The sequence below is a fragment of the Amblyomma maculatum genome, chromosome 11 (genome assembly GCF_055883805.1).
Source record: "Amblyomma maculatum isolate TAMU_Amacu chromosome 11, ASM5588380v1, whole genome shotgun sequence".
NCBI classification, from domain to species: Eukaryota; Metazoa; Arthropoda; class Arachnida; order Ixodida; family Ixodidae; genus Amblyomma; species Amblyomma maculatum.
The window spans coordinates 19,722,608-19,741,231 of NC_139354.1; the positions used below are offsets into that span (position 1 = coordinate 19,722,608).

Sequence of the window (18,624 nt, forward strand, 5' to 3'; positions counted from 1 at the left end):
ATTTCAGAAAAATGATGTGTCCAGGACAATAAGTCCTAGAACGAAATCACAAACCTGATGGGCTTCTGCAGCTTCCATCTTGCGTGCAGTGAAGACGAGTTCATTGACCAGGCTGGCATTGCCAATGACACGTGGTAGCCTCTGCAACGTCCCCACGTCTGCAGCCAAGCCAAGGTCAACCTCCTGAAGAGCACAAGTCAGTCAGTCAGCAACCTTGTTCAACAAAGTCAGTCAGCAAACCTTGTTCAGCTGTCCAGCTGCTTTTAAAGGAGTATAGACACGTACATTTTCTGTTTCGGAATTTTTGCTTTAAACAATCCACGATGGTCCAAAACAGAGGGACGGCGACCCAAAAAGCCCCAACCCGCTTCAATTATATATTATCAGGGCATTTACCAGGACCAGTTTCGGTTTCGAGCTTTCCGAGCCCGAGCGTGCGATGACGTCAAAGATGCGAGCGCGCCACACGAGTGCCTCCTGCTGGCAAGACTCGTGACACGCACACACACAATCTAATTATGCACACGGGTAGCGTTTTTCGTCTGCTTGCGATTGCACGTGCAAGAAAATATCATCATCGAGCAGTGTTTCAGTGTGGCATAATTAGTTCGACGTTGTTTCGCCCGAAGGCACGGATGCTACTGACATTGCCGAGCACTTTGATTTCGACCCGCTAGCCAGCAACTCAAATGAAAAAGCAGGAACCAACAGCAAGCCACGAAAGCTTCACAGTTGGCGTGCAGGAAATATCAGCTAGTTGGACATGTTGAACAAAGGGACTGATTACTGTGAAGATGCTGCTCTCTCAGCCCGCTTTGCCGGTGCTGCGAGCTCGAAGCTGGCGTCCGGAAAAAAAAAAAAGAGTTTTAGAGTAAAGATAAAATAAAACCATAGCCCGAACAGACGTCAGCCACCGTGACCTGCTACCGTGCTGAAGCTGCCCATGCTCTCGCCTGCTCACATGCTGATTAGTCCTGACACGGCAGGACTGAGTGGCGCCGTCTTTACACCGCCCAAGCATGTGCGCCATCTGGCACTGTCAAGGCGATCGGGGCATGCAAAGCCGTGGCCGCCGCGATCGGCTCCGATAGACTCCGCTATCGGTAATATATCGCGGATCCCTGTTTATTCACGTGCATAACAACTGCGTACAAAGGACCATGAATAACGAATAAATTGGGAGGATCGTTTGACGAATACTGAGGTGCTGGTAGAGTGTTTACAGCGATACAAGTGAGTTTTTATTTCTACATCCACTTTGCTGCTGCTGCCCGGTGCGACTCTCCTGGCGTCTGCTAGCTCCGCTGCTGAAGGCGTCTAGCGAATCAAGAATGTATTTTTTATGCGATAGGCTTCCCAGTAAAGCAGCGTGAAAGCCCAACGTTTATTACAGCGTTAGCTCATTCCGAAGAACGGTCCGCGGCCGCTTCGATGTGAAATCAGCTAGGCCCAGCGACGTCTAGGACAGGCGGAAAGTGGCGATACAGTTCATGTCTCCAGGCAGCACTGGATATTGGTCCAACATTGGTGCTATATTAGTTCAATGTAGGGCCTAACATTAGCCCCCCGGTGCCAGTATTGGACCAGTGTTGTATACTGCGTGGGACTGAGCACTTTTACTGGCAGCGGTTTATGTAGTTTATATAACTGCTGGCACGGCACAAGCAAAAATGACCAAAGGCATAAAAATGAACCTATGCTATGACAAACGAGTGCTGACAGTGCTCTATGCAATGTAGTTGTGCAAGTTGGCTTTGAGCCATTTTTTGATAGGTTTATGGGCTTGAGTTCCAAAGCAACACTGGCTATAAGGGACATTGCAGGGCTCCAGATATTTCAATCACCTGGCATTCTTTAATGTGTTACGAAGCTGCACAGTACAAGGACGCCTTGTGTTTTGCCTCCGTCAAAATGCAGCTGCTGTGACCAGAATCGAAACCGCGGCCTCAGGATCAGTAGTCAAGTGCCCTGACAATCTTAAACACTTGAGTGTCACGGCAGGGCCGCATGTTTGTCATTCACATCTGTCTCGTTGCCAGTAGTTTAAGGGGGCACGATAAGCCCTATCTTTCTCATGTATTTTAGGGGCATAGTGTGGTACACTTTTCTCAGCTAATATGCGACAAGATATTTGTATTGTTTTATTCAGCATTTTATCCTCTAGCTAGCACCAAAGTTATTTTGGTATATGAGAAAGCAAATTATCAGTCAGTTTTTTACTTCCTACACATTTTTTTGACCAAATTTTGTATATGTTTTTATTATATATGACCTAAATAGCATTTTTCGAATGCCTGTAATATTGGTACAGTAAATTGCCACATATGTATACTCTACGCACAGAAAAAATAAACTTGATATCGATTGTAGTTTCGAAAAGAATGGTACTGACATAACAAAAAATGTTGTTTCGAGAAAACAGAGTTTAAAGTAACCAAAACCTTTAATCCCAAGATTGGATTGGAACAAGATGGGAACAATTGGATTGTTGCTAGAGGGCTTTCTTCTTTTAGCTAATGTGAGAAAACTCCACTGCTTATTTTAATTTTTATTGGAAAAAAGCACAGAAAACATAGTCTGTGAACGTGGGTGCGCCGTTGACCACTTTGCTTTCAGAACGCTTTTTCAGTTCGATGCAAATTTCACAGGATGAAGTGCGATACATGAAAGGACGCAGGAAAGAATGTAGTTTAATGCTAAGAAAGACATGAAAAATTAATCTTTTTTAGATTTTTTTGCTTACCTGTCCCCTTAAAAATGTAGTTAGGTATTACACTACAACAAGCAAGGATCGTAAAAGATGAAAGCAGCTTCCACAAAAACCAAGCAAGAATATGCATGCATTCCCAAAGTTTGTGCGCTCTTTCCCTCATCTTTTTGGCTGCCACCCCTCTGTTGGCTGTTTTGTAAGAGTCATCGTGGTTCACTTAGGACTTTCTGTGTATGTGAACAATCTTGTGAACTACACAGCCGTGCAAATTTTCACAGAAGGATGCTGCCCGCACTACACGTGCAAAATCTAAGCAGGGGCGTGGCCTCCGGCTGGCAAATTTTCGTTCTACTGCGGTCTCGCAAAACAACTTAACAGCAGGGCTTCTACTGTATTCACCTTCAGTGTCCCTTTAAATACAAACTTTATATGTTAGGTGCTGAAGGTACGGAGGCTGCAGTAACACAGGCGAGCATAGATATAAAGCAGACAAAAGCTTTTATGCAATACTGGGTAGCACAAAGTCACCTAACGTGCAGCAGGGACTATGGAAAGCGCTGCAAGTTGCTGAGCTAACAGTATAAGAAAAGCATTTTGTTTTTATGTTTGCTTTTTTTTCATCTCGGAGCAAGTCGGCTCGGTCTTCTGACCCCAAAGCACAAGGAGTTTTTAGCCCGATAACAGCAAAGATTTGGAAACACACCTTGACTTGGAAATAGGCATCGGTTGTGCAGTAGCGAATGTCGCAAGCCGTGACCATGTCCACGCCACCTCCAATGCAGCCATTGTGGATGGCTGCGATCACTGGCTTGCTGCACTGGAACACATTAAGAAACAGGGAGGAGCCAATTCAGGTCACAAAAAGATGCGATAAACTGCGCAGAGACAGGTAGGAGACAGGGCATTAAGAAACAGTGACAGCAGAGCATGGTGAGGTAATGGGTGAGGTAATGGGTGAGGTAATGCTGATGCCATCACCTTCATCATCAGCTAAGACAACTGCCATTTCACAACAAAAGAGTAGGTTCTTTATTACAACATAGCTTCTCAATTAAGTGAGAAGACTGTTGCAGGTGAAATACAGTAGAACCTCACTGATACGCTCTTGGCTCATATGTTTTCTTGTTTCATACACAAAAAATCGCGGGCAGTAAACATCTTCTACAGAGCTATACTATTTCGCTTCTGGTTAATATGTTCCCGGGTAACACGATTTCCTTGTTACTATGTTTGAAATTACGACAAACTGTGGACACACAATCGTTTTGCGATCAACCGGACACGTGCTAACGAGTGCTTGTGACATGAAAAACAGATCAGTGGCGCTAACTCGCCATAGTTGCTTCCCTGCAGGGTCTAGGTGCAAAGAAGCAAAGCATCAAAAAAAGCCAACGATCCAACATACGAGGCATCTGTACCCTCGGAAAAATGACTTCACGAGGAAAAACGCGGTGACCTCTTTGCAGTGCCTTAGGGGGCATGGTGGTGAACCAGTTTGCAAATACAACCTACAACCATGCGCTTGCACACGAGCGAGCCAGGGGACGCAGTATGAGCAAAAATGCGGCGACTGTAAGCTGGCTTCTCTGTGTGTCACTGGAGTAAGACAGTCAAGAATCCGGAAATAACCATGGAAGTGATCCCAGCCAGGGGCAGATTAACAATGACGAGGGCTCGGTTCAAGAACATTAAGAGGGCCCCTATAATTCCCCACAATCTACGCTGCTCTCTGTTGTTATGTTTAGGACTCGACATGCTTTAGAACTAAGCATGCTAAGCAACTCGGGGGATGAACTGCAAATAATGATTGATGACCTAGACAGTAAAAGTAGAAAGGTAGGCTTGAAAATCAATATGCAGAAGACTAAGGTAATGTTCAACAGCCTCGGGAAGGAACAGCAGTTTACATTAGGTAGCGAAATACTGGAAGTAGTAGGCGAATATGTCTACTTAGGACAGGCAGTAACCGCAGATCCGGACCATGAAAAGGAAATAACAAGAAGAATAAGATTGGGATGGAGCGCATTTGGCAAGCACTCGCAGATTATGACTAGCAGCTTACCGGTATCGCTCAAAAGGAAAGTATACAACAGTTGCATCTTGCCTGTACTCACCTATGGGGCTGAAACGTGGAGGCTAACCAAGAGAGTTCTACTTAAGTTGAGGACAACCCAGAGGGCTATGGAACGAAAAATTGCAGGGGTAACATTAAGAGATAGAAAGCGTGCAGAGTGGGTCAGAGAAATAACTCAAGTTACCGACATTCTAGTGGAAATTAAGAAGAAGAAATGGACATGGGCAGGACATGTAGTGCGAAGAGAGGATAACCGATGGTCGCTGAGGGTAACAAACTGGATTCCAAGGGAAGGAAAACGTAGCAGGGGGCGGCAGAAAGTTAGGTGGGCGGATGAGATTAAGAAGTTCGCAGGGGTCAAGTGGATGCAGCTAGCACAGAACCGGGTTAAGTGGAGAAATATGGGAGAGGCCTTCGCCCTGCAGTGGGTATAATCAGGCTGATGATGATGATGATGCTTTAGAACTTTCAACAGAGAATATACGCCATATTTACGCGAAAAATCTGCGGACTGTTTATGAACGTCAACCTGAGCATATACTATCCTACACAGCACGCAGACTGGCATCTAGACTCATCTGCAGCTGTTCTGGGAAATGACCGGACACGCAACGTCCTGACGGAAAAATAATGTGCTTTTGCTCGTGCCACTAAGTATACGGCAGCACGGCACGGCAGCAGCCTCAGCGGCAACATGCTAAGGAACCCATTCTGTTTCGTGCTGCAGGTTGTTGCGGTTCTGCTGCAAGCTGAATTATCGTCATGCAGTTGTTTCAGCGCTACGCCAAGTCACAGTGAAAGCCTGGGGGCGTATCCGATATCATCGACACGTATCGGTAACATTTGCCTCGTGGAAGATCCGACAGCGCCAACTATCATCGCCACGTCAATGCCAACAGCGGTTACGTCGATCCACATGGCCTGTTTCCCCGCTATAAAAGGACAGACCACATCGAGCCTCATCAGTGGGCACGGCAGCAGCCTCAGCGGCAACATGCTAAGGAACCCATTCTGTTTTGTGCTGCAGGTTGTTGCGGTTCTGCTGCAAGCTGAATTATCGTCATGCAGTTGTTTCAGCGCTACGCCAAGTCACAGTGAAAGCCTGGGGGCGTATCCGATATCATCGACACGTATCGGTAACATTTGCTTCGTGGAAGATCCGACAGCGCCAACTATCATCGCCACGTCAATGCCAACAGCGGTTACGTCGATCCACATGACCTGCTTCCCCGCTATAAAAGGACAGACCACATCGAGCCTCATCAGTGGGCACGGCAGCAGCCTCAGCGGCAACATGCTAAGGAACCCATTCTGTTTCGTGCTGCAGGTTAGTCGATACTTATCTACTAAATGCTATCGAAGCGATAACCGCTTCTTAGTGCTGCTGCCCTGCCCGCTACCTTTGATGAATGTCTTCAGTTATGTCATTTCTATATCGAGAGACCTGTTGGCGTGTGGAGATGTTGAGGCATATCCGGGCCCTACTGAAAAAGAAATGCTTTTAGAATTACTGGACGGCCAGGGAAAGTTGACCGCTGCTATGGAAGCCTTACGTAGTTCTCAAACCGATATTGAGCGGAACATTTCAGCTCTGACCGAACGCATAGAAGGTTTGGAAAAACAGCTGACAGATTTGAACGCTTTGAACAGCCGTGTGAGTCTAATAGAGGACACTGTCGAGAAAGTTGATAAACAGTTATCGGCACTACTCTCCAAAGTCGATGACTTGGAAAATAGGAGTCGCAGAAACAATTTAGTTATATACGGATTAGTTGGGGAAGACGAAGAAACAGCAGCTGAACTTGAAAGTAAACTGATTACTGAGGTGTTTCAAGACAAATTAGGGTTAACTGTCTCTGGCATTGATAGGTGTCATCGACTTGGTCGGAAAAATGGAGATAAGGAACGTCCTGTGATAGTGAAGTTTATAGATTACCGAGAAAAAGCATCAGCATTAAAGTCCGCCTACAAGCTAAAGGGATCCTCAATCTCAATTTCTGAAGACTTTTCTACCAGAATGCGGGAAATCCGAAAGCACCTGTGGAAGAGTGCCGCCCAGGAAAAGAAAAATGGAGCCAAGGTGAAATTGGTGTATAATAAATTGTCCGTTGACAGTATAATGTATGGCTGGGATGAAGTGAAACATGCCCGTTTCAAGCTAAACAGCAAAAACAACTGACAGCAAAAGCCCGTTCCCAAATCGCTAAAAATATTGAATGTAAACTGCAGAAGCATATTAAATAAAGTTAGTGAGTTAGAAGGAATTTTACTTTGCGAAGATCCAGATATCGCGGTTTTAACTGAGACATGGTTAAACGAAACCATTTACGATAGTGAATTCGCACCAGCTGGCTACAGTGTACTTAGAAAAGACCGTGGTAGCAAAGGAGGAGGAGTCGCCATAATCTTCAAAAATTATTTAAATATAGTGAGCATGCCTGGAGTGCCTAATATCGAATGCATTTTCTGTAAGGCTTACCACAACAATGTCCGGTACATTGTTGGATCTTTGTATAGGCCCCCTGGATCACCTGTCAGTGTTTTAAATAATCTAGCAGATTATATGAGAACATTTATTAAGCCAAATGATCGAATTATTTTAGCAGGCGATTTCAACTTACCGGACATTGACTGGCCAAATTTCGCAATCAAAACCTATAGCGATGAATCAAGTGAGGCCATGCTTGATATAGCGTTCTCATATGACTTGACACAAACTGTAGAGCAGCCGACCCGAATACAAGGGAGTTCAAAATCCACACTAGACCTTTTTTTTGTTTCTGGCACAATTTTAGATACAGCTAAATGTGTAGTCATACCCGGTATCTCTGATCACCAAGCCGTTCTACTTACTCTTTCCGGCTTAACAGTTGATAAAAATTGCTCACAAATGCATTTTAGAAACTTCTCTCGAGCTGATGATGTTTCCATTGTCGATGTTCTTTCCTTCAACTTTGATACATTTTGTAAAAGCACTGACAGTGTTCACGAACTTTGGGACCGGTTTAAAGCTATGATACATGAATGCATTGAATGCCACGTGCCGGTTATTGTTAAAAAGATAACAAAAAACCCATGGATTTCTCGGGCGACATTGCAGTTAAAAAGAAAACTGAAACGGATGAAAAAGAAAAAAGCAACTAGTAATTCTCCGGAATTAGAACAAAAGATCAGTTTGCTTAGCTCCCAGCTCAAACAAAACACTATCGCTGACAAACAGCGTTACTTTGAAGAATCGTTACCCAAATTTATCTCGGAGTCTCCCGGGAAATTCTGGCGTTTGGTCTCCCCAACGTCAAAGGTTAATAATGAGTTTGAAATCAAAGGTGTTTTGGTCAGTGATGCAAAAACAGTATCTAATGAATTCAATAAACATTTTAAGTCCGTGTTTAATGATGACAATAACATTTTTCCGAAATTTGAAGCTTCCCTCCCGCCTCTGGATGACGTTGTAGTTAGTGAGCATGGCATTTTAAACATGTTACTTAACCTTGACATAAAGAAATCACCTGGACCAGAGAACATACCTAACGCCTTTTTGAAAAGATATGCACAATGGACATCTAAGTACTTATTTGTTATATTTACAAGGTCCTTACATGAGGGTCAGGTGCCGAGAGACTGGGGGACTGCTAGAGTGAAACCGCTTCATAAAAGTGGAGACAAGCGATTAATCAAGAACTACCGCCCTATTTCACTCACATCAACTGCTTGTAAACTACTTGAACACATAATTCACAATCACATATCAAACTTTCTTGAAGCTAATAATTTTTTTACTAAATGTCAGCATGGATTCAGGAGGGGTTACTCAACTTGTACACAGTTAGCAGAAACTATACATGATTTCGCCTCGTCAGTTAACAATGGAACGCAGATTGATGCCGTATTTATGGACTTCTCGAAAGCTTTTGATAAGGTTACTCACGAAAAGTTAATTTATAAACTGGATACAATACTTCATAACAAACAATTAGTAAAATGGATATCAGCCTACCTTTCAAATAGAGAACAATTCGTTGTCTTTAACCATCATTCTTCTGACAGGCTTACAGTTAACTCTGGCGTCCCTCAGGGCTCTGTTCTTGGTCCTCTGCTATTTTTAATATATATTAATGATATTGTTGTTAACATTCCTGTAAAAATTAGACTTTACGCTGATGACTGTGTTATTTATACAGAAGTGAGAAATGTGTCTGATCAACAACTACTTAATAGTGCGTTACAAACAGTTTTCGCATGGTGTGAAGCATGGCAAATGTCCATTAACTTTGAAAAAACTGTACTAATGAGAATCACTCACAAAAAGAAAGTCTTACCCTTCGATTATTGTATTAACGGCATGACACTAACTGAAGTGGCAGAATATAAATATCTAGGGCTCTGGGTCAGTAACAATCTTAGTTGGAATAAACATGTTGATCTCATAACGTGTAACGCTTTCCGTAAACTCTTTTTCTTGAGACGGGCATTGCGGTTGTCTACCCCATCTGTACGCCTGCTTGCTTACAAATCTATTGTTCTGCCTACCTTAGATTATGCTTCAATCATTTGGGATCCATTCACGCAAACTAACATGAATAAATTAGAGAAAGTTCAAAAGAGGGCGGCACGATACATATATAATAATTACCGGCGTACATCAGTAACACACCTTTTAATTCAAGCTGGCCTTCTGACAATAACTGAGCGAAATTGTTGTGCACGACTTAAATTTCTGTACCAATTAATTAAAGGACACTACAGATCAGAACTCACCGATTTGCTTGTTTTTTCGTCCGGATACGCAACCCGACAACGACACCAGCTAACTTTAACTCCTTTTCGCGTTCGAAATAACTGCTTTAAATACTCATTCCTTCCACGAACTATTTCCGATTGGAATAACCTCACTAACAATGAAGTGCTGCAGCCATCACTGACGTTCTCGCAACATATAACCTAGTTTCTTTTTATTGCTTTTGTTATTTCACTGCTGTGTTGTATATGTTTGGTTTTATTATTAATTGTTCAGAAGAGCTTCAACTTGCACTGTAATTATTGTTTATTTTTTGCCTGTTTTGTTAAACTACATAGTTTGTATTCCCACCCTGCTAAAATCCCAACACTGGGATTGCAGTATCAATAAATAAATAAATAAAATAAATAACCAGCTTGTATTATGGGACCGCGTTAAAGGCTTCTATTTGCCGGCTCCCCATGCGGGTTTTTGTTCCCGTGCATGCACTTTTCTTTAAACAGAGTAAACACTTAAGCTATGCTCTCGCGTCTACAAGGTGAAGGTTAAGCGTCCTCCTAATTTTTTTTGCAGCAATATTACATGTTTACACAATCAAGGAAATATAAGTTTATCCCTCTCTAGGTATCCCTGACAACATAATAACCTGGATCAATCAGTTTCTTCTTGGACGCAGACAATTCACATCAAGCAATGGCTACCGCTCATCCCTTTCTGACGTTACATCAGGTGTCCCCCAGGGCGCCGGCTTATCCCCGCTACTCTTCCTCATTTACATCAATGATCTCCCAGCTAATATAGATAATAAACTAAGACTATTTGCGGACGACTGTGTCATCTACAGTCCCATTCGTCACCTCACCAATAGTCACCTACTACAAAAAGACATTGATGCAATAGCCACATGGTGTGACACTTGGCTCATGGCTTTGAACCTGGACAAATGCCAACTCTTGTCGTTCTCTCGCAAACGAACAGTAATTCAGCATTCATACACCATCAACGCTGCCCTGGTTGCCGAAACATCATCCTACAAGTACCTTGGATTGCATCTTTCATCTTCGTTATCTTGGATCAATCACGTCCAATCAATATGCTCTGATGCCTCACGTGTTCTAGGTTATTTACGGCGAAACCTCAAATCAGCATCCCCGGAAGTGAAAAAACTGGCTTATCAAACTTTCGTCCGTCCCAAACTAGAATTTGCATCATCAATCTGGCATCCATCTCAAGCCTACCTCACCGCCGAACTCGAAGCCATCCAAAATCGTGCAACCCGCTTCATCACTTCTGAATACTCCAAAGAAATCAGCATTACTGCACTTAAACACTCTATCTCCCTGCCCACTCTAAAGTCGCGCCGCATCATCTCCCGTCTTTGCCTACTGCACAGCTTCTTTTACCACCCTGCTTCCAGACACCCTTTGCTGCAACCACCGCTCAGAACATCCAATCGCCTAAGCCACAGCCTCCCCATAGCAGGTATCAGGAGCGGCACTTCAGCTATGAACAGTTCGTTTTTCCCCAACGCGATTACTCTCTGGAATGCCCTACCTAACGACATAGTTACATGCGACGATCGCAAATCATTTCGCACAAAACTCGCTAGTCATCTCCAAGATGTGTAAGCATTTCATCTGTGTTACCATCAATCATTCATTGGCTTTCAACTTTACTTGCCGCCGCACGTGCATTTGTTGCTTTTCTGCATGATCCCACGGATAGATACCTTGATGCACTATATTTATTTTACTTTTCCTGCCTTTTACAATTTGTAGTGTTTGTGTTAACTGTGCCTGCATTCATCAAGATTGTATTTACCCCAACTGTAGCCCCTCCTTATGTAATGCCCTCGGGCCCTTAAGGATGAAATAAATGAAATGAAATAAATGAAATATTTCATAGAAATTCAAATTTTAAATTGGGCATGTATTCGTATAATATGTCTGCTTTTTTCATTCCACTTTTAAACAAGTGAAAGATGTTTGCACGTTTCTATAAATGTTTTCGAGCGTTTCTCTGGGAGAGTTTCTTGACGAGATCTTCAACTTTGACCCGCCCGAGAATCTGCGTCTCCGATCTCAGCAGCGACAAATTGCTGAGACGGCTGTCAGCTTTGAGCCGTCAAAATCTCTAACTAATAACTTATTGCTTTTGTCACAGCTTTCACTCCTTACGCTCAGATTAATGAAACACACAATTGAACTCAACAGCAGTAACTACAGTTGGTTTGCCAGCTGGTTCAACCTGACTCCCAACTGAAAGCCAACTAGAAACCGTTGATTCTCCTTGACCCTAACTGGGACCAGCTGACTTCAGGCTTGTAGACATCTGGAACCAGTTAATGCCAGTTGAGTACAAGCTGGGACCTGCTTAAATCAACTGAAACCAGGTTGAACCAGCTAAATCCATTTGGATTTTTTTTTCTTCGTTTTGAACACGTACAAAGTTTTGTATACTTTGTACAACAAATTCACCACCAGCCAATTATTAAGTTTGTGGCAGTGCAAAGGCAACTCCGACTAAGCACTTTTCACTACAGCAGCACTGAAAATTCTACTGCTGTGAATTTTCTACTGCCTCCAAGCATATTTTCTGTCCCATGGAATTCGCTCTATCCCTGACACTCCTCTGGCTGCCTGCTAAACACATAGAACAGACCATCTGGATTTGCTCCCCCCAATCTGACTAGACTTGTTCTGCAATCTGTGCTGCTTTCTCTCCATGCTAGAGCTAGTACTACAGATTATGATAGCTGCTCTTCCCCATTGCTACCTATCACTGTAACTTGATCACCGTGCATCGGCTGATCAATATCTCGGCATAAATTTGCGCCTCACTGGCAGTGTAGATTTATAACTTTCTTTAAAAATTTTTCTGCCTTCTCTTGAAAATGAGACAACTGAACCCAACGACAGTTGACTGCGGGCATACCTTTTCCAGCGAGGTGAAGGTCTCCTGATAGCTCGTGATGAGCGCATGCATACGGCGAGCTTTCCTTGCTACGTCGAGCTCCTCACCGTCAGACGAGTCTGTGGCGAAGGTGCTCGCCATGCTTGCCAAGTCCAGCCCTGGGTAGAAGACACAGGGTAAGCATGCCAAGCTCCCCAATGGACGACAAACAGCATGCAGAAAAGTCGAGTAGCACGAGCGAGCAGCATTCGTCAGTTGCTAGCAGGGAAGCTGTGCTCTATATAACCCTCATACTCTTTCTGGCTCTTACTGACATCAGAGGGTTCCAGCTCACCAACTGCTGAAGACAGTCTCTGATAAGCAGGCCTGATAAACAGCTTGATAAAAAGTATGCAAGCAGTGATAAGCAGCCTACACACACTTTGCTACTGTTTTAATCCTTAATCCCTTAATCTGTGAATTTATTATCTCATACATACTCATCAGCATACGTTCTTAACCAAGCCATAGAACCTTTGTATCTCAAAGGACCCATACAAGTTGGCAACTCGGCAGCTCCTGCCTACTTGAGCATGTCACAAGGTCTCATGGCGCCACACATCCTGCCAGCCAATCAGTGCATGACCATGTCACATGAGAACTACCACCCGCCGGAGGCATTCTCTGGATTTTTCACTGACTGTATTGTGCCCACAAAAGACTCTACAGAATGGGGCTTTTAACGCTACCACATTAAAAGAAAGAAAAATTACAAGGGGTCAATGCTGCTGAACTAAATATTGAGCGAAAGCATTAGCTGAGGGTAACCGTACGTTCTTCTTCTCTTTTTCTTCTTCCTCAGCCCACATGTAAAGCCCTGCTATAACCAAGCCATATGAACGTGCCTTAGTGGCCTATAGAGGTAACGTGAATGCCAGGGTCCTAGCAGGCTGATTCTGACATAACCGCCCCATGTGAAACGAGAGACCCAAGTTGGCAGCTCTTGCCAGCCCGTGTGTCACGTGGGGTGTGACGTCACAGCGTCACGTGGGACAGACGTAACTGCGGCCGGGTCACGCGAAGGCTTGAAAGTGCGAGTAGTATTGCTTTCGCAATAAAAACGAAGAATTTGCTAATGACATTGCTTTGCCAAGTAACTAGGGTACGAATTGCAAATCATGTTCAATTACCTAGGCAGGCATAGCAGAACGGTGTGTCTAAAAATCAATATGTGGAAGACTAAACTAATGCTCAACAGCCTCAGAAGGCAACAATAGTTTACAAAAGACAGCAAGTCACTGGAAGTGGCAAAGCAACAAGTCTACATAGGACAGGTAGTGACCCCAGATCTGGACCAGGAAAGGGAAATAAGACATATTGGTATGAAGTGCATTAGTCAACTAGTCTTAGATCCCGAATGCCAACTATCAAGTATCCCTCAAGTGGAAAGTATATAACTGCTGCATCTTAGCAGTACTCACCTAAGAGGCAGAAATATGGAAGCTAACCACAAAAGTTTAACTTAAATTGAGGAAATGAAATGAGGTACAGAAGGGAAATCATAGGTGCAACATGAAGAGACAAAAACTGAGCAAGATGGGTTAGGGAATAAATGTGAGTTCATAATGATTCTGGTTGAAATAAAGAAGAAATGGGCATGGGCAGGACAAGTATTAAGGCTAAGTAACCAATGGGCCTTAAGGGTAGCACAATGGAATCAAAGAGAATGCAAGCATAGCAGGGTATGGCACAGCAAATGAGATTTGGAGGTATCTGAGGGGTAGGGGCCACAGCTGGCACAGGGCCAGGTCAGTTAGAGAGATGTGGGAGAGGTGTTTTCCTCTGCAGTGGGTGTGTCAGGCTGAATAAGATAACAGTGAAGGCTTGGATGCTTCAAGCTTGTCCTGCAGTACGTCATTCTATGCAGTAACTGAAATTCTTTTTATTATACCTAAAAATTCCCCTTTTAAGCCTGTTTTCACCCCAATCAGCTTAAAAATGTGAAAACTCCAGTTATCAGGAAAAACTTGGGACAGCTTCAGTTTTCGGCCTTTCCCTGTAATTTCATAAGAACTCCCCTATTGCCACATTTTACTTCTTGAGTTTCAGAAAAATTCCCTGAATTGAAGATCACTGCTGAAGTATATGCACAATTTCACAAGGGGGTGAAGGGCACTGGATTGGTTTCGTAGAACAGGGAATAATGATAACTGCGGCATCTGGAGTGAGCGTATCAGTACCTTATTTGACTCTAGTATCAAAGCTCGTGCTGCTACACTTTCCAAATTTAGCCATCAAATACAATGCAAGGCAGTGCGTCAATGGTCTGCAGGCTGCCAATTTGTCTCCACCGTCTCATGGCTTGTACCAAATTACCACTGTCGATTAGGGACATGCCCTGTAAAGCGAAGATCAATCTTGTTTTATTGCATTTGCCTGAAAATGTACATAAGGCAGTTCCCAAGCAATTTGCCCAAAAACAAAGGAGGGGGAGGGGGGGGGGGGAGGAATGAAATGAAATATGACTCTTTTGGCAGCCTTATCTTCATCCAGTTCATTGCTCTTTTTTCCATGCAGTATCGTAAAATTGATGCGAAGCTGAAGGAAGCCACCAAATTATTTTGTTTGTTAACAAACACATGAAAGCCGGTTATATGACATGCTGCAGTTTGGGCTCAGTTCATAGTAACTACTCAACTTAGCATAGGCTCAAAAGGATAATGACTGCAATTTCCGAACATATAAAGTGTTGCAGGCTCCAGTGAATGGGAGGCATTTCAGTGAAAGAATAGTTTATAAATCTATTTCAAGTAAATCTCACCAATCCCTGCCACCTACCAGCAGTGAACATCCTCCCGGCACCACTGATGACGACGACACGGCAATTATTGTCTTCATGGAGCTGTTGCATGCACTTGGGCAGCTCCCTGAAAGGCAGGATTACAAGCATAAAACATTTTTGATGATCAATAATACACTCTCTAGAGCGATAGCTTCAGGAAAACTTGACTAGGGGAATCAACAACAATTCCTGCTGTTGAGAAAAAAAGATGCTCAACAGAACTGTTGTTTTGAAAAATTGAAATGCTCAGGAAGACTGACAACAAAGGAACCTGGAAAGAGTTAGACATAACAGAGAGCACAAAACACTTTTTTTCCCCCTCCACACTTCATGTGTTTACACAGTCGTTTCAAAAACCTCTTTTTAAACACTGGCCAGGGACACTTCACAGCTGTGCTTTAACCCATTTCCTTCTTGAGGGCAGAGTTCAAAAGCAGCAAAAGAATGCGCGGCTCGAGTATACAGATGGTATAGTGTGTCTAAAAAGTGAAATATGAGCCAGCTGTTGCCTGAGAGCTTTACAGAACCATAAAAGAAAGAGCACAGAAAAACACAAAAGTAAGAGAACCACACATGTTGTGTATTGCACACGACGAAATGCAAAACAGCTGTTGAAGGTAGCGACCAAGAGGCATACCCATTTTCGCATATGCTCATTATTTCTACCGAGGAAACTGCACGCGAAAACGACGGGATCGAAGGAGTTTTTGGGTGTTCTTCTTTTCCGGCGAGCACTGTTGACAATAATGGGAAGCAATAACAGGGCGCAACCGCGATTAATCAACGAAAGCCGCCGAGGCTTGCAATGTCACATACTCACATCCAGAATGCGACGTTCATGGCATTCAGTTTGTCAGGTCTGTTCAGCTCGACCTGAAAGACGTGCTCGGAGGGCTGTGAGACGAGCAACGTTTCGAACGAGTAGCTTGATGAACGTTGAGAACTCATACTTCGTGATGCCCAGCGGAAACCCAGACCTTCTGACGTGACCACCAAGGTGCGACCTGCTGTACAGACGAAACAAAACGGGAGCGTTTCAGGGACTCCGATCGCGAATGCGCCGCCAACGATTTCAAGGCAGTCGTGCGTACGTGCGCTCTAGCAGGAGGAAAAAAGGAGCAGTTCAAGCTACGGACAGCGCGGCTAGCAGCGAATGCGGTAGGTGTGTGAGGGAGAAAGTGGATTCCTACCCAACTGCAGCGACCGGCGGAATATCATGTTCGCGTCGGCAATGCACGGAACGAGAGAGCTTCACGGATGTTGAGTCATGTGTCGTCACACAGGGATAGGAGGAGAGCGACCGTGCGACCGCTCAGAAGTACGGTATCTCTGTAGCTTTAGCAAGGGCTGGATGAAAACAACAAAAGAGCAACGAGAAGGGAAGAGCGACGGTGGGAGGGGGAGCGGCGTATCAATCAGCCGGATAGGTGGGCAACGCACTCCCGTCCGTTCCCTCCGGTCATTTGCAGCACCAACCGCACCAACTCATACTGGCGAGCTACACAGCACAGCTTAGAGCATGTGCGCGTATATTCGAAAACCGTCGGACTACCGCAAGCGCATTCAAACGATGCCAAACTGTGATCGCAGAGTAGGTCGCGGATCGTACACATCTCCGAATGGGCAAGAGAACAGTTGCAAAATGAGCCCCGCTATTTTCTACCAGTTCCCTTGCTGCCGCTGCGGAAAGGCCCTCCGCGAGAACAAACAATTCACAAGCGTCGCAAGGTTTCAGATACTTATACAACTGAAATCAATATTAAAATGTCACAGCAAGTCAAAATATACTTATAGATGTGCATATTTAATCCTGAAAATATAAATTTGATTACAATAATTCACAATAATTACTGCGCATTGTTACAAAACAGCAAGTAGTCATTTGGAGTCAGCGGTATAATACAGCCGCAGATGGAATTACCGGGTTTCATCTGTTCGATGCGTGAGGAGCAGTTTCGATATCTGTGATGGGGTTCAAGAACATTTTTATGTGCGTGGTCGTCGGCGTGTTGACCGTGTTCGCGCTGCGCCAATGGCGGGTCCGCACCTGGGGCCGCTGCCGGAGCAAGCGATCCATGGTCGGCAAGACTGTACTCATCACGGGAGCGAACTCGGGCTTGGGCCGGGCCGCCGCGATCGAACTGGCTCGACGAGGGGCTCGGGTCGTTCTGGCGTGTCGCGACATCAGCAGTGGTCTCCTCGCAGCCGCCGATGTCCGCCAAGTGACGAGCATAGAGAACGTCGCCGTGCGCTACCTGGACCTCTCGTCATTCAGCTCGATCCGAGCGTTCGCCAACGGTGTGCTCAAGTCCGAAATGCATATCGATGTGCTCATTTGCAACGCGGGCGTCTTTCAGTGCCCGCTCACTCTTACCAGAGACTGTTTGGAGATGCAGATGGGCGTCAACCACCTAGGACACTTTTTGCTCACTAACCTCCTACTGGAACGACTGAAAAACTCCCAGCCCAGCCGCGTAGTGGTGGTCACGTCCAACCTCTACAAGAAGGCCAATCTCAAGCCAGCGCAGCTTGTCATGGATGAGACCAATTATGACAAGAGGCTGGCGTACGCCAACAGCAAGCTGGCGAACATACTGTTCGTGCGGGAGCTGAGCCGCAGGCTCAGGGGATCGGGGGTTAAGGCGTACGCCGTGAGTCCGGGTATGGTATACACCAACCTCGGTCGCCACACCAAGCTGCCCTGGTATTTGATGATCCTGATGATTCCGTTCGCGCTGTTTGCTGTGCGCACGCCGGAGCAGGGATGCCAGAGCATCGTAGACTGCGCCGTGAACGAGGAATACGAGCAACATTCGGGGCGGTTCTACTACAACTGCCGACCCGAGAAGCTGGAGAGCTTCGCGCTGGACGACGAGCTCGCATTCAAAGTGTGGACCGAAAGCGAGCGCCTTACGGGTGTCTTCTCCGTAGATGTGAGGGGCTGAGGGCCGACTGCATTAGTGACCCTGCATTTCTTTATTTTTTTTTTTCTTCCTATCATCTTGCGATCAATGTTGTGTTGTGTCGAAATCTTGTACACAAGTTTCGATGCCTAAACATATAATTTATTATACCTCCCCAGTTCTCCAACCCTCGTGCATCTCTAGTGTAAAACCAGTGCTTTTAGAATAGTTAAGACATGTCCGTGTGCGTGAATAAACGTCGCTGGTCGTGATTTATGTGTTTCTTAAATCGCGCTCACTGTCACGTGCACGACACCGCAACCACGCAACGCTGCTCCTGTTGACAAACAAATCCAACCGAAAACGGAAGTGACACTACGCCGCAAAAACGCTGTTTTCAAAAATTTCAGTTCGCGAAAATGTCGGGTATTATCAGATAGAATGCAAAATATGTTTTGTGTATTC

General features: G+C 44.8%; 2 protein-coding genes across 3 annotated transcripts in view; one reads left to right on the plus strand and one right to left on the minus strand.

The window, feature by feature from the left end:
- The window catches only part of LOC146173014 (delta(3,5)-Delta(2,4)-dienoyl-CoA isomerase, mitochondrial), a 31,777-nt gene extending 14,914 nt beyond the window's left edge, over positions 1-16,863 (minus strand). Inside the window, exons 1-6 of one of the 2 annotated variants that reach the window (XM_084584092.1) lie at positions 16,447-16,863; positions 16,077-16,260; positions 15,253-15,341; positions 12,457-12,593; positions 3,414-3,527; positions 55-183 (exon numbers count right to left, since the gene is read on the minus strand). In XM_084584092.1, the coding sequence (XP_084440218.1) occupies positions 55-183; positions 3,414-3,527; positions 12,457-12,593; positions 15,253-15,341; positions 16,077-16,260; positions 16,447-16,474 (681 nt within the window). In that variant the 5' untranslated portion in view covers positions 16,475-16,863. Of the gene's footprint in view, positions 1-54; positions 184-3,413; positions 3,528-12,456; positions 12,594-15,252; positions 15,342-16,076; positions 16,264-16,446 lie in introns of both variants that reach the window. The other variant, XM_084584090.1, reaches the window with a different exon arrangement.
- A 52-nt stretch (positions 16,864-16,915) lies between these two features.
- LOC146173015 (retinol dehydrogenase 14-like) lies at positions 16,916-18,243 on the plus strand. Its single transcript, XM_084584089.1, has one exon. It carries the CDS (start codon positions 17,224-17,226, stop codon positions 18,199-18,201), a length of 978 nt encoding a protein of 325 aa, XP_084440215.1. The 5' UTR covers positions 16,916-17,223; the 3' UTR covers positions 18,202-18,243.
- Positions 18,244-18,624: the final 381 nt, after the last annotated feature.